This window comes from Melopsittacus undulatus, chromosome 8 (genome assembly GCF_012275295.1).
Source record: "Melopsittacus undulatus isolate bMelUnd1 chromosome 8, bMelUnd1.mat.Z, whole genome shotgun sequence".
Taxonomy (NCBI): domain Eukaryota; kingdom Metazoa; phylum Chordata; class Aves; order Psittaciformes; family Psittaculidae; genus Melopsittacus; species Melopsittacus undulatus.
In genome coordinates this window covers 44,643,109-44,657,326 of record NC_047534.1, presented here as the reverse complement: position 1 = coordinate 44,657,326, position 14,218 = coordinate 44,643,109, and the positions used below count along the sequence as shown (strand labels likewise).

The 14,218-nt window shown below is 37.1% G+C and overlaps 1 protein-coding gene across 1 annotated transcript in view; it reads right to left on the bottom strand.

Annotated features, from left to right (window-relative positions):
• Positions 1–2,095: 2,095 nt before the first annotated feature.
• The window catches only part of COBLL1 (cordon-bleu WH2 repeat protein like 1), an 84,840-nt gene continuing 72,717 nt past the window's right edge, over positions 2,096–14,218 (bottom strand). The window contains exons 9-13 of the mRNA XM_031052134.2: positions 12,794–13,052; positions 9,680–9,765; positions 6,718–8,333; positions 6,007–6,189; positions 2,096–3,380 (exon numbers count right to left, since the gene is read on the bottom strand). Of these exons, the coding sequence (XP_030907994.2) occupies positions 3,294–3,380; positions 6,007–6,189; positions 6,718–8,333; positions 9,680–9,765; positions 12,794–13,052 (2,231 nt within the window). The 3' untranslated portion in view covers positions 2,096–3,293. The remainder of the gene's footprint in view (positions 3,381–6,006; positions 6,190–6,717; positions 8,334–9,679; positions 9,766–12,793; positions 13,053–14,218) is intronic.

Sequence of the window (14,218 nt, the reverse complement as noted above, 5' to 3'; positions counted from 1 at the left end):
TGCATTAGCTGCTCTCATGTTACATTCTGATCCTTAGTATGTGTGACCTTGTGTCTCTTGGTCCACATCCATTCATTTTCATGTCTTCCTTAATGATTTTCACGTTGTATGTTACAGTATGCTACAATCACAAGCAGCTGGGAAAAAACAGGGCAGTGATTACTAAACATAGGTCCCAAAAATGGAGACATCCAGTGGTTTAACATCTTTCAGCTGCAAGTATGAGAGCTCCTGCCTTGGCCTTAAAACTCCTAGTCACAAGAATAATCCCAAACATTATAGGTTGATGCTCTCTCAGCAAAACTGCTCCTTTCTCCATGTACATCCGTAGTTTTGATTTTATTCTGTGTAGAATAAATAAAAATTATAACTAACAAGACCATTTTTACTTTTTTACTAGCCTTTACTTATAAAGTCCTGGAATCTGAACTAGATCAAGATTCCACTGTGCTACATGGATTTCTAATGCTTCTTCAAAGAACTCGCGACAGTAAGTCATAGCACATTTTTATTTGGGTCTGATGTTTTGTCTGCACAATTACACTGACATTTCATTTGCTGCAATATCCTGATTTCCTAAACATTCTGGCTGCCATTCAAAAGCAGCAAGGGGATTGCAAGTGCTGTGGCATAACTAGTTGCATTCTGTTGGAAGACATCCATGATACAGGTTGCCTAAACTATAAGTATTCTCATGCCCCTAAAAAAGTCTGTTTTCTCTGCATGAGGCATCTACAACAAAAAAGTACTGCTAACTCAGGTTTTCAGTTGCTAAAAACACTTCTTTACTCAAGCAGAAGCATTTTCTTGTTTGAACAATGAATAAACATGTCAAGTTCATCAACAAGTTTTTCTGGTAGAATTTAATAAAAGAGTATAAGAAAAAATTAGTCTCTAGATATACAATAGCAAGATTTAAAAATGTCTTACAATATATGTTTGAAGAAGAGGGAAAGTTTTGCTAAACAATGTTGCCAGCTAGTAACAGTAAATCTTGTTGAAGAGTTTCACAGTACTACCGTGTGTAGACATTTCAGTTAATTATCAAGCAAGTTCAGTTCCACAGACAAGAAACCCTAGGATTCAAGCAAGGTATTTTAGTTTTAATCTCTGTTACATAAGTCTGTATTTGCCTTTAGGAATTCACATAAAAGGGCAATGTACTTTTAACATATGGGACTAAAGGAACATACAGTACTATAGTTTCGTAGTCAAAACCAAAGAAAACAATAATGAAGGATGGGTACTTAAATTTTCTCCCAAGCCAGAATAACTGGATTTTACCAATTTGGTTGAAACAGTGAAATGCCATATAGACTTTTATTACCACAGATGGAGATTACGTTAGTTTTGTGAAACAACTTTAGTCACCTTGGCAGAGAATACCAAGGTTTGAGAAAAAAAAACGCGTAACCCCTTCCCAGCCGAAGTACAAACAAGGAGATTCCTTTCACAGCGCAACCTCTTCACGGCAGTTACAAATCATCGTGTTGTGCAGGAATGCTTGAAACACAGGCTTCAAATATCACAATGAATCCAGACACTAGAATCCTGTGAGTTACAATTTTCAAGTCTGTCACTCAAGACATGGTGAAATCTAGAATGTAAACCCCACTTAGGAACTAGAAAAAACCCTACCTCTTCTATCTCACCATTTTCAAGTGAAAGATGAAACATCCGTTTGCAATCAGACCCTGAAACAGATCCTTTGAACTACCAGGTGGGTCCCCCTGCCCTTGGAATTAGCCCTTGATCAGAGGCAAGGAGGAAAAAGAAGTGATAATAATATATATTGTCAAGGGACTAAGATATTGGAGAGAAAACAGGAGAGAGAACATCAGTGAACAAAAGTTCATCAGTTCTCTTTGTGAATTTTTATTTATTAAAACATTCCTTGAAGGGTTTCAGCCTTAAATTAACACTGTTATTTGTAATCAGCATCAGAAAAGTAATGAGACCTCTTAGAGATTATTGCACAAAAACCTGGCAGCAAACCACTAATAACCCTTTGAAATGCACATATAGATCAGTTTCTGAAACTGAGTTACAGAATATCGTTAAAGTACAAAATAAATATATTGTTAAAGAATAGAAATTAAATACAATTACTTTTATTTAAATCAAGTCCAGCAGAAAATATTCCAATATGGCAAACGCCCCAGCAGTTGCTGCATGCATCCATAATCTAGCTATTTCATCATGAGTGTGATCATATTTTCATCCCCTCCCCAAAATGTATAACCTTGACAAGTAATGCAAAATAGATAAAATATAACATGAAGCATTTTCTTTTAATGTATATTCCCATTTTGGTATTTAATGCTTAATCTATAAATAGATGCTCTCAGACACAAGAATGCTTTGTAAATGTGTTATTGTGCTGTTTTAAGATTAAAATATTTTACATTAATAAGTCCAAGGCAGTTCATTCTTTAGTCGTACTTCCAGCAAAAAAAAAATCTTTTATTAAGTATCAAAACTGGAATTTGCATTTTATCAGTAAGTGACTATATGCTGATGACTACTTCAATACAGATCTAGTTCACAATAAGTATTGTTTATTTGAGTACTAGGCAAATACTATATACAGGTACTCAAAGAGTAGATGAGAAACATCATTAGTGCTACTGTTAAGAAAAGCTCTTAAGTAGTACAAAAATTTCCAATAATTTATATCCTGATTTTTTTTGTGTGCTACCAGGAAAAAATTAAAGGAGATTAAAAAACCCGAAAGAACAACAGACTACTTATACCAAGTACTCTCAGCTGAAGAAACAAAACCATCTCTTTTTTAAGCAGAAACAAAGCATTGCATATATTTAAGATTTTCTAGTAATCGCAAATTTAATTTAACAAAGTAATATGGAGGCAGCATGTGGTAGATTTAAATTCATACAATCTGTTAAAGTAATACACAATTGAACATTAATGATCTAAAATCCTTAGAAACCTTTAAATCTGTAATTTCAGCATAGTGCTACATATTGTTTGTCTTAAAGGCTAAAATTAGGAATTTTTGATTCTCATGTTAACATAAGCAAAGCTCATCTGCACCTTCTCTTAAATGTTTTTAGCAGCATAGTCAGCTTTATAAAGAGAAAAAGGCAAAATATTACCATAATTTACATATTCTAATAAATTTTCCAAGGCATTAAAGGACCCAGTTTGAAATTTCTATTACAACTGACAAAAATATATTAATATATACTTGCATTTACACTTTCAAAAATTTGTAGTTAATATTAAGTTGGCCTATGAAGCAATAGTAAAGTGCAAAATATTTGGTATAGTATCTAGTGATTAACTTTTGCTTCTGTGGAATACAAATGAGTAAGCCTGGCTCTTCCATTGACAGATATGGTGTTTGATGGAGGACCAACCTGGAGGCAGAGGGGAAAAAAAGAGGGGGGGAAAATATATATAAGTATTAACCTAACTTTTCAGATTCTTCTCTGTGTTGTATTTTACACAGTATTACTTAAAGGAAACAAACACCGTTACTTCAGTTAGCATTTTTCTCATTGCAATGAAAAACCTTTTACAGGATTTCTGAACAAAGCACATATGCTATGGAAGTAGAAATATATGAAATTACTTAAAACATATTTCATCCTCTCTAAAAAATCTGTGTATAACTATTAGAAATACACATTTTTCTAATCCTTCTCCAGACCTGGTTACAAGGAAATGTTTGAAAAAACATCACTAAATGAAACACTTTTATTAAATATTCAATAGAATGCAACACTTACAACTAACACTCCTTTATACCATGGTAATGTTTCTTTTATCAGGATCTCGTGGTTTAAGGAGCAAACTATACAAATTTTAGAATAGATAGCAAAGATCTGATTTTTAGGGGAGCTGCATAAATCAGCAACTCCAACTGGAGCTACTGTGAGCTGTGAGTACTCCACAGCCACAAGAACCACATACCGCAGGGCACACATTACTAAATACAATGAGAACACTCTGAAGAGAAAAAATGGTTAAAAAGAAACCTCACTTGACCCATTTTAGGTTAGTAATTACTGAGGACCCTATTGAAAAGGCCAGTAACACAAAGGGCTACAGATCTCAGCATTTCTCAGCATTGCATATTCACAACATATTAAATAAAACGGGGGGGAAGAAAGAATTTGGTTCATCATGCCAGCATTTTATTTTTTAATGATTCTCTCACAGAGCTGAAGAAAGGGTGAGTATGGTAAGAGGCAAAAAGAGAAGTATGCACCTGACAGACCTCTTTCACAATTCAAATGGATCAGTTATACTCCCTTTTACTTAGTGCAGCATGACAGTGGAAGCTATAAAGTAAATGCATTTAAAAGATCCTTTCAATATTGGAAATCACTTTCGGGTGCTAATAAGTTATTGTTACAAAATACTTCATTCCTCTGTCCTACTACTGCCAGTTCTCCATGTTAAACATCAAATGAGACCGTGTTTTTGTAAGATTTGCCATAGGCAAAGACCCCCTCTCTTTTTGCCGTCAGACATATCTGTACTAGGTATGTCTGCAGAAAAGAATTAATAACCACTTAATGAAGTTTTTTATTGCTTTCTTTCTAGTAGGAATAGACTTCTTGAATTTTGAAAAGTATATTATGAATTTTATAGTGTAGTTATAAGCTACGTTGCAGCAGCCATGCAGAAGCATATTTACCATGGAATCATTAAAAAAAGTTCACACACGATGCGACATAAATAAAGTTCAGTATTATTCAAAATGTAATTATATGCACTTGAGGTGGGGGTGGGGGAGCCCACATTAATAAAAACATTCAAACTAAATCCAAACGGTATTTCTGGTAGAACTGATACAGTTGACCTCTAAGAAACTCTGAACAATACAGAATTTTCTTAATCTTATCCTGTTTTTAAAATGGCTGTGGTTAGTGACATGTAGTTAGAAGCATTACTACGGTGTGTTATGTACCACTTGTACTGACTTGGAAGTCAAAAACTACTTGAGCACGCTTGTAAACCTTCCTGAGAAACTGAATCATCCCATTCAGGGTAGAAATGATGGGAGGTGTACAAGCCTCAGAGGCGCTATTGTAGTGCCACACTGAAACAAAACCTTACGTATGAAATAGATTGCTCTAGTATTTGACCATCCACTGAGAGATTTTGACCCTAGAGAGCCAAAGACTTCCATAAAACCAAAAAAACCCACCAGCCCTCATATCCACCCACCACGTATTGTTTGTTTCTTTCAGGTGGGAAAGGGAAGAGAAACAAAAACTACTGACTTTGTTTAACCTTCTGCAATGAGAAATTCTCAATACAGAACGCAACACACAAATGCCAGTCAAGAAAGCTGTGTGTGAGACTATCATTAAACTGTCTGGTTGCAAATTTAAAAGAATATAGATTTCTAAAGAATGCAATGTTTTACCCCATGTGAGAAGCATAGGTGAATTTTAGGTGATAGAAAAGAGAAAAATTAAGCCACAATTTTAACCTGAGGGACTGGGGGAAGATGGTCCTACCAGGACTGTTGATAAAACATTGAGAAGTATCTTACTAATGAGACCAAACAGCAGTAGGAGGCCTGAAGCACATTTAAGAAGACTTAAGAACCTAATAGAGTCTAATAAAAAATACAATCTACAGAACTTTTTCTGCCTACATAAGATTGCAGCTACTTCAGGCCTAAGGCAAAGCATGTGCCTAAAACTGTACCACTTCAAACCATACAAACACCAGTAATTTAATATGTTGCTGATTTTATGAAAGAGATACTTGATCGATAACTTAAGATATTTCTAATTCATTTCAGGAAGATTTCTAATTGGATTTGTACTGTTTGAAAATACGGGCATAAAAACCAGTTAATTCTGCAAAACTAAACTTTCTTCCCCTGCCTCCCTTTGTATTGTTAAGAGCCCTCCTGGCAGCACTTTGTGCTAAAGCTAACTGCTTCTAGTGTCAGGCATTAATACGATAATTTGAAGGAAGTTCCATGAATTCATTGTTACGGATGCAATGATGAAAACTCACCCTTTTCAATTTAGCAGCAGCTTCTCCAGAGCGGATTGCAGCCAGCAAGCTCTGGTGGATCTGTTCTGGGTCAGAGCGCTGGAATGTCATCACTGTTTGTCTCTTAGTGACAGGGGATGGATGGTCACTGGAAGCACCCAACTGTGCCTGACTCTTCTGCTCACTATTCACATTGCCGTTTTTCTATAAAGGGAGGAAGTGGGAGGAAAAACAAAACAAAAAACTTTAATCTCAGTTACTCATAAATAGCAAACTAACTCAACCTGGCACAAGGTTGTGTATCAAACTGCCACCATTCTAGTGTTTCATTCACAATTTCAGAGATGAGCCTTATTTCCACTATAGCATAGAATTTCCCCCTCAGATAATTATGCCAGTAAAATTGTATACCCCATTCAAGTGTGTATGTGTCATGATCACCTGAAGCCAAATTGATCACACTACTCAAAATTACATTTAAGAAGAAGGGAATGCTAATTATGGCCAGAAATTGTTATTTCCAGTAATCTGAATGAGGTTGTTTTCACTTTAAGATTCCCTATATACCTGTATTTCAATATGATGCTGTGCTACTGCTAGACTACTACAAGTGATTACACTGTATTAATACAATAGCTTCTGATAACAGAGCAGTTCAGTGACTATCTTCTAGACTAGTCACAGTAGATGACAGTGGATCAACAGTCAAACAATAATAGAAATAAAGTTTACCTTATCCATTACACTATTTTGTGACTTCCCTGTTATGGTCTGCAAGGAAGGGGTTTGCACTTGAGGCACGGAGGTAGCTGATAATTCAGCTGCTGAAGCAGCAGAGGAGAGTTCAACAGGAAATTCCTCTCTCGGTGCCTGGCTAGTGATGGCACGTGTCTTATTGAATGACTGTGACCTTCTGACTGCGGACGAGACAGCAAGAGCAAAAGGGGATGGTCTCGAACTGGAGTATGGCTTTGGAACTGCAAAAGTTCTTAAAGTTCTTAGGTTCAACTGTGCTGGCGGACATGAGGGAAAGGTTGAGGGTTTATTGCTTTTAACAGGAAAAATGGAGGATTCAGTTTTTTTCCCATCATCATCATTTTCTTCATCTGCTGGAGAAGAGGAAGTACTTGTCTTATGTAAAGGTGAAGTTGGATCAGGTGATGAGATTTTTTTCCCCATGTCTGTATTCTTAGCTTCATTTTGAATGGATTTAGGAGCACAAATGGTACTTCTGGCAATTGCAGATGTCACATAATGACTTGAAGCTCTTCGCTGCATCTGCAGATAAAAAGAACTAGGCTTTGTTGTAGGACTTAATGCATTTGACTTCTGTGTCTCAGAAGAAGCATTTGTATTATTCAAGGTTAGCATCAGTGGGACATGGTGTTTGGAAGGCTCTATTTCTGTCCGATTGCTCACAGTAGTGATCTCAGCTCCAGACACCACAGCATGTTCAGAAATGCTGTTTGCTTTGTGCAGCACATTATTTGCTGCTACAGGTGCATTTTGTGGACCAACCTGTAAGTGACTCACGCTTTTTGGAAGACAAGGAATTTCGGCCTGCACTATGAATTCTTTGGGGTCTTCATGTTTCAGAGTGTTTTCCGAAGTAGATGCCTCTTCATCCTTATGATCTGGTGGAATTTCTGATTCCCAGCTCTTCATTATTTCTAAGGATTTTGGAGGCACTATTTTATAAGTAGTCATCCCAATTTTTGGTATGTAATCCCTTGTAATTTCATTAGCAGGCTTGGGTTTAGGTTTGGCATCCTGTCTATAAAGAGGGTGACCTTTTATAGGAGAGTCATCTGAAGTTTTTGCTGTTGTTTCTGGTGAAGCAAAATTACTGCCATTTATACAAATGTGACTCTGATCTTTAATGGGAATTACTTTTTCATGGGTAGCTTCTTGTCTCTCAAGATTTTGTTCTGTTGAATTATCTTCATCCCCTTGCATTCCATGAACCATTTGAAGAAGGGGGCTGTTTGCACCTCTACTATGTTGAGGGACCAGTCCTCTGAATGCGGATGAGTCACAAGCCTGAGGAACAATAATTTCTTTCTGTGTAGTCCTTCCCAAATTGCTATCCAATGGACCTGTCTGGATTGCAACATCCTGAGTTTTTACTGTGTCCAAGCTGGTTTGATGTGTTTTCTCATCTTGCTTTTCTGGAATCATTTGAGGATAATTTCTATGACTTACAGAGATGTCATTTTTACATGTCTGGCAGTTTGATAGTCTGTCAACTTCGAGCTTGTTATTTTCTCTAAAATCTACTGGTTTAATTTCAGCTGACTGAAGTTCTTTAGCTTCTTCTGTTGTTGGAGAGAGTTCTGTATCACTGTGGTCTTTAAGAGAGATTCCAAAATTAATACAAATGCCAAAAAGGTTCAAACTTCCCCCTTACATCATGAAGCCCCGCATCCAGTGTATTCAAGTACAAGGACTGGAACCTCACTGATATTAAAGTTTTCCTTAACACTTACTTTTAAAGACTATTTAAAGATATCTTTGACTAACAATGCCAAATAATAGTATTCCAACTCGAGTATCCTTCTTTAATTATCAGGCAACTGGTGCCATGCATCAACTTGAGAGAAAAATCTATTCTAGAATCATTTAAAAAGTACTAAATGAATTCCAGTTGGTTATATGAGCATCAGCGACTCAAGAGCTCAACGACTATTCAATATTAAGTTAGATGTAATTTTTATTTAGTTCCACACTTTTGTGGCTTCTGTCCTTTAGTTTTAACATTACAAATGTTATTTGTCAATTATTGTACAAGGGATCAATTTGAAAACACATGGACAAAAGCAATTTTCTAGCTCTATTTTTCCAACTGTTTTTAGCAGGTATGAAAATTCAGATTTTTACTCCTGGACTAAACACATAGCCCTCTCCAAAACACTGGAATGTTTGGATCAAATTGGTTTGAATACAATATTCAAAAGAAAAAATATTCTTGAGTAATAATCCTATTTTGAGGAAAAAAATTATCTCGTTTTAAGTATGTTATAAAATGTCAGTTAAAAATTGTATCTCATATCAACAGGACTCGTGCAGTATGTTGTTATGATTTATAAACAGAGATGTGCTGAACATAAAAGACTATGGAAGGCCTAATATATATAAATCTGAAAATCAGTGTCACAAAAGGGAAAAATAAATTAGTAAGCTCACTAAAACCACAGAAAAATTTATGATCCATTAGATGCACAGGATGTCGTCATTTCTTTTCAAATCAGCGTGTCACTTTGTTCTATTTCTGTTTGAAAGTATTTGCATTCCATGCAGAAAAAAACACACTAACTTTGTAAGCACAGAACAACTGATTGCTTCTCCTTCCCCGCGGCAGTGCCCATGTCACAAGATGTGGCAGGACAACCTTTGTGTCCAGCCTTCCCTCCCGTCAGCACTGCTCCACCCACAGTGCCCTACAACAGCACAATGAAACTTTGACTACTGCTGTAACAAAAAAATTATTAAAAACAAAACCCCTGCAAAATCAAAACTGCCGTCAATTCTTGTCACCCCCTCGCAGAGAGGATACACTGCAGCTAGAGAGAGGATGAGGAAAATAATCTGATGACAGCAATTCAGGAGTTGACTGATTTGTCATTTTTCTCAAAGGAATAGAAAAGCTCTCTTCAACCTTACTCTGAAGTACTAAACATGAATTGGAACTACTCACCATCAGTTTTATTTTGATCCAAAATCCTAAGCTTCCTGTCTTTTTCAAACACAGCTTGCTCACTGCTTATCATAGTCTGTAGTCCTCTGCAAAGCACAACACTACATTAAATATGCTGGTATCATTCATTTCAGTAAACACAAGTAACGGTACAAGAGAACTGGCAATATTCTCCAAACACAGATGGACAAAATAGAATCATTCTGCCAAACATTGGAGTACTCAAGGGAATAAATTTTTTTTAACAAGAGGAAATGCTGCTATGATATTTTACCAAAATTCAGCTTCATTCTCTTCTGTGTAAGCAGATGATTGTTTTCCTTTTCTCTCCCCCCCCTCCTTTTGCTTATTTGTTCAGTTTGAACAAGCCCCTTTCCAGAAACAACTAAGTTTCAGTGAAGCCACAATAGTTTATCATTCATATATGAAGTGTTTTAAAACACTTCCTTGACTTTGTCCCCAGCTCAATATACAGGAAGCCATATGAGATGCTGACTGCATATGAACACATGAACTCTGCAGTACACACTTTTCAAAATAGAAATGAAAAATTGTCTGCTCCTTTCAAAAAATTCCTTGAGAACAACAAAGAAACATGCAGCTAACATACTACTTGCTTACTAAACGTTTTGCATACAATTTATGTCCTTAGATCACGGTGGGCAAGAGAACTGCACAACTCATCTTTTTTGGAGGAAATTTTAATTCCTTGCCTTAAAAATGTAAATGAAAAAGGCAAAAATATTTTAAATTTCTCCTTAGAAATATTATTAGAACTTCAAACTTACATCTTTGCTATTTTTATTTTCTGTACTTACAAATACTGGCATTATAAAGATTCCAATTCATTTGCCACATCAAATGTGTTAGCTGTCAGGAGCCAGTGCCTTGAGCTAAAACATCTGCTTTGAAAAATTTGAATTTATAAATTCCTCAATAACTACCCCTCCTTGTGTTGCTTATAGAGTCCAAAATATACTGTAAGTGTTCAATAAACCACTAAACAGGAGCATATACTCAAAATTATTGTTGGATGAGAGTTAAATCTCAGTCCTGCACTCTCTACTCTTGCTTATCTCACAGCTGAGGGACTGAACTACAAGTTCTTACAACAGCTGAGCTGTGGGGTTTTTGTTTGGTTTTTTGTTTTTTAAAAAGGGGGGGAGGAAACCACAGAATACCTCAGAGTACCATTATAGAATATATAGTGGTTTTGACTGGACTAAAGGAGGTGATCCTGCCCCTCTACTCTGCTCTCGTGAGACCTCACTTGGAGTACTGTGTTCAGTTCTGGTGTCCTCAACATAAAAAGGACATGGTGCTGTTAGAACATGTCCAGAGGAGGGCCATGAGGATGATCAGGGGACTGGAGCACCTCCCATATGAAGACAGGCTGAGAAAGTTGGGGCTGTTCAGCCTGCAGAAGAGAAGGCTGTGTGGAGACCTCATAGCAGCCTTCCAGTATCTGAAGGGGGCCTATAGGGATGCTGGGGAGGGACTATTCATTAGGGACTGTAGTGGCAGGACAAGGGGTAATGGGTTGAAACTTAAACAGCAGAGGTTTAGACTGGATATAAGGAAGAAATTCTTTACTGTTAGGGTGGTGAGGTACTGGAATGGGTTGCCCAGGGAGGTTGTGAATGCTTCATCCCTGGCAGTGTTCAAGACCAGGTTGGATGAAGCCTTGGGTGGCATGGTTTAGTGTGAGGTGTCCCTGCCCATGGCAGAGGGGTTGGAACTAGATGATCTTGAGGTCCTTTCCAATCCTAACTATTCTATTATTCTATGGTTCTATGACTACACATATCTGTGGTTTGATTAAAAAACACTTCTTCAAAGTAACTAGATGTTTTATATAAGATCTGAATTATCAAAAGGGTTCCAACAAATAGAATGTCAGAGAAATACTAGCCCTCATTCTGGAATCCCCCATGATATTTCAGGAAAGAAAGGATTGCCAAACTCTAAAGTTAGAGGGCAGTGCATGCTGGATGATATCAGGATTGTAGGCCATGAAAGGCTATCGCTAAGTCAGTTGGCCAAACCCACCCATTAACATAGTAACACCAGATTGATAATTTGCAAGTTCAAGAAAACTTAAGAACAACTCTTGGCTGATCCTTCTCCTTGTAGAACCCCACAGGGCAGACACAGCCAAGCAACTGGCACAGTATTTGTCAGGACAGAGCACCAAAGATTTCTGCAAAACCCCATTTGGCCTTGGACTGACAAAAAAGACCCTTTAAATACAAGTCAAAGTTCTCTCTACTACTTTGAAAGCTCTTGGCTACTAGGGCAGATAGTTTGGCTTCAGTGCAATAATTGAAATAGTTCTTTCAATTTAATTTGGGAACAGTAGCCAGTTTAGTTGCCCCAGGGAACAGAGAAATAGTGAATTACATTAACACAATGGGACTTCTCTGGACAATCAACATTTATTTCAAGCAGGCTCTAACTCATGTTGGAAACCTGCTGAGTCAGGTAGTTTAACAAACATGCTGAAGGGCAAAGGTACAGCATCACCAGAAGGGGAAAAAAAAAGCAGTTAAGGAAACTAATGTGTTCATTCTTTAAAAGAGCAGAATTAACTTGTTTTCCTGAGAGCAGATAGATGGAGACAGGTCAAGACAACTGGCTAATGCAGAAGCAAAAGACAGAAGAAAAATTCAGATCAAACTAAACATGCAAGCAATAGACAACTGTGCCCAGAAGAACAGAAGTAGACAATCTACCTGTTTTTCCTCAAATGCAAGAATGAATTTGTAAAGTTTCATTTAACTAATCAATACAGGTTTTTTTGATAGCACTCTGCTCTAGTAAATAAACTGGGTATTTCAGAGCCAGGTTCAGCCTTCCTGGGGTCCAGCTGTTTGAGTAGTTAGGAAAGGAAGGCTTAAACTGAATAGCCTGCAGAACACTTCATTGTCATTTTTGTTGAAAAACTACATGAATTACTGTGTACAGAAGAGTGCTACAAATGAAAGTTAAGCATATTAAACTCATTCCTCTCTCACAATCCTCTATTCTGTGCTCCACAATGAAACAGCACTCTACTTTTTTTGCCTCCCCCATTCCCTCCCTAATGCTCCTTTCTTTGTCACAAAACGTACTTACTTGCCATCTGTGCTCATATTTTCTTGTTTTTCTTCCTTGAAGCTTTGTGAGTTGTCTACAGCAACACTGCCAGGAACTGGAGCTGATGAAGCAGGATCATTTTTTTCAGTTTCCAGTGGTACCTCAGCAGAGCTGAAGGCTGCAGTAACCTCTCCTATCCCAGGAGAGGCATTTGTACTTTCACCGTCCTCTCTCTGTTGCACGCCCCTCTCTTCCCTTTCATCAATTTCTTCTAAGCTGTATTCTGGGCTCCTTACACCTACACTCAGAAAGGAAAAAAGAAAAGAGAAAAAAACCCAACAAAATATGAAACCACCCACAGCTCGCAATGCGCGGTAGAGGTACAAAGGGGCCGGGGAAGTTCACCTAAACAGTTTGAAGAAGAATAACTGAGACTTCTTTTTATAATTCAAGTAAAATAAAATAAGTAAACCAAACTAATTCAGAGGTTTAACACCACAGTATTTTCTGGTTCCTTCCAATTCTATCTTTTTTACATGTGAGAATACACTCACCGCCATGCTAGTGTCCATCTGTTTCTGAATCTGAAACTACTGTGTAACATTTTCCTGTTTAACTCAAGTACGGGATTAGGAGAGATCAAAATATATTTAACAATATTATAATCCCAAATTTCATGGAGGCAGACAGTTTATTTTACCCAGATTTCTAAATACTTCCACTAGGTCTCCAGTGCAGTTTAACATACACAGTTCCTTCATACCAGAGTAGGTATGTTAGAGAAGAGCAAACTGAACCTCAGTTTTGCCTATGGTTTGAGCAAGTTTGATCACCACTATCAAAAATTTCCCATAATTATCTGAAGTGTACTAAAACACAGTTGGAAGTGTCTTGTGCAGCTCCCTGTGCTACAGTAGAAATGCACAAAAAGAGAACATAGAAAAGTGTGAAAACACAAAAAAAAAACCAACAAAAAAAAAGATTTTTTTTAGCTACAGCATAGTTAAACTAAAAGGTTCAGCTACTGGATTAGCACACACAGAAGTCAGCATACCTGAAGTTAAACTAATAAATCCACCTATTTTAATTTCCAGAGGAATTAACCATCTCTAGCTTTTCTTCCCTGACAGTAATCTTCCTACAAGATGATGATTCACATTTTTCAAATATTAATAAAGTAGACCATACAATTAACCTCTTGGCTTTGCAACCTGCATTCTATAACACACAGAAGATAGTAATTCCATCTATAAAGTACAATATGGTGCCACGGAAGGCTACTGGCACCAACTGAGCCATACAAGCAGTGCACCTTGCCTGACCTGACCAGGGTATTCCTGTCAGCTTTGCATGAACCAGTACCTGTTAGGGACAGGCCTTACACTTGGGCAATTAGGTTTCAGTCTTTTCTCATTTGTACCACTAAATTTCCAAGTGTAAACCAGGACTAGCAATGAAAACAAT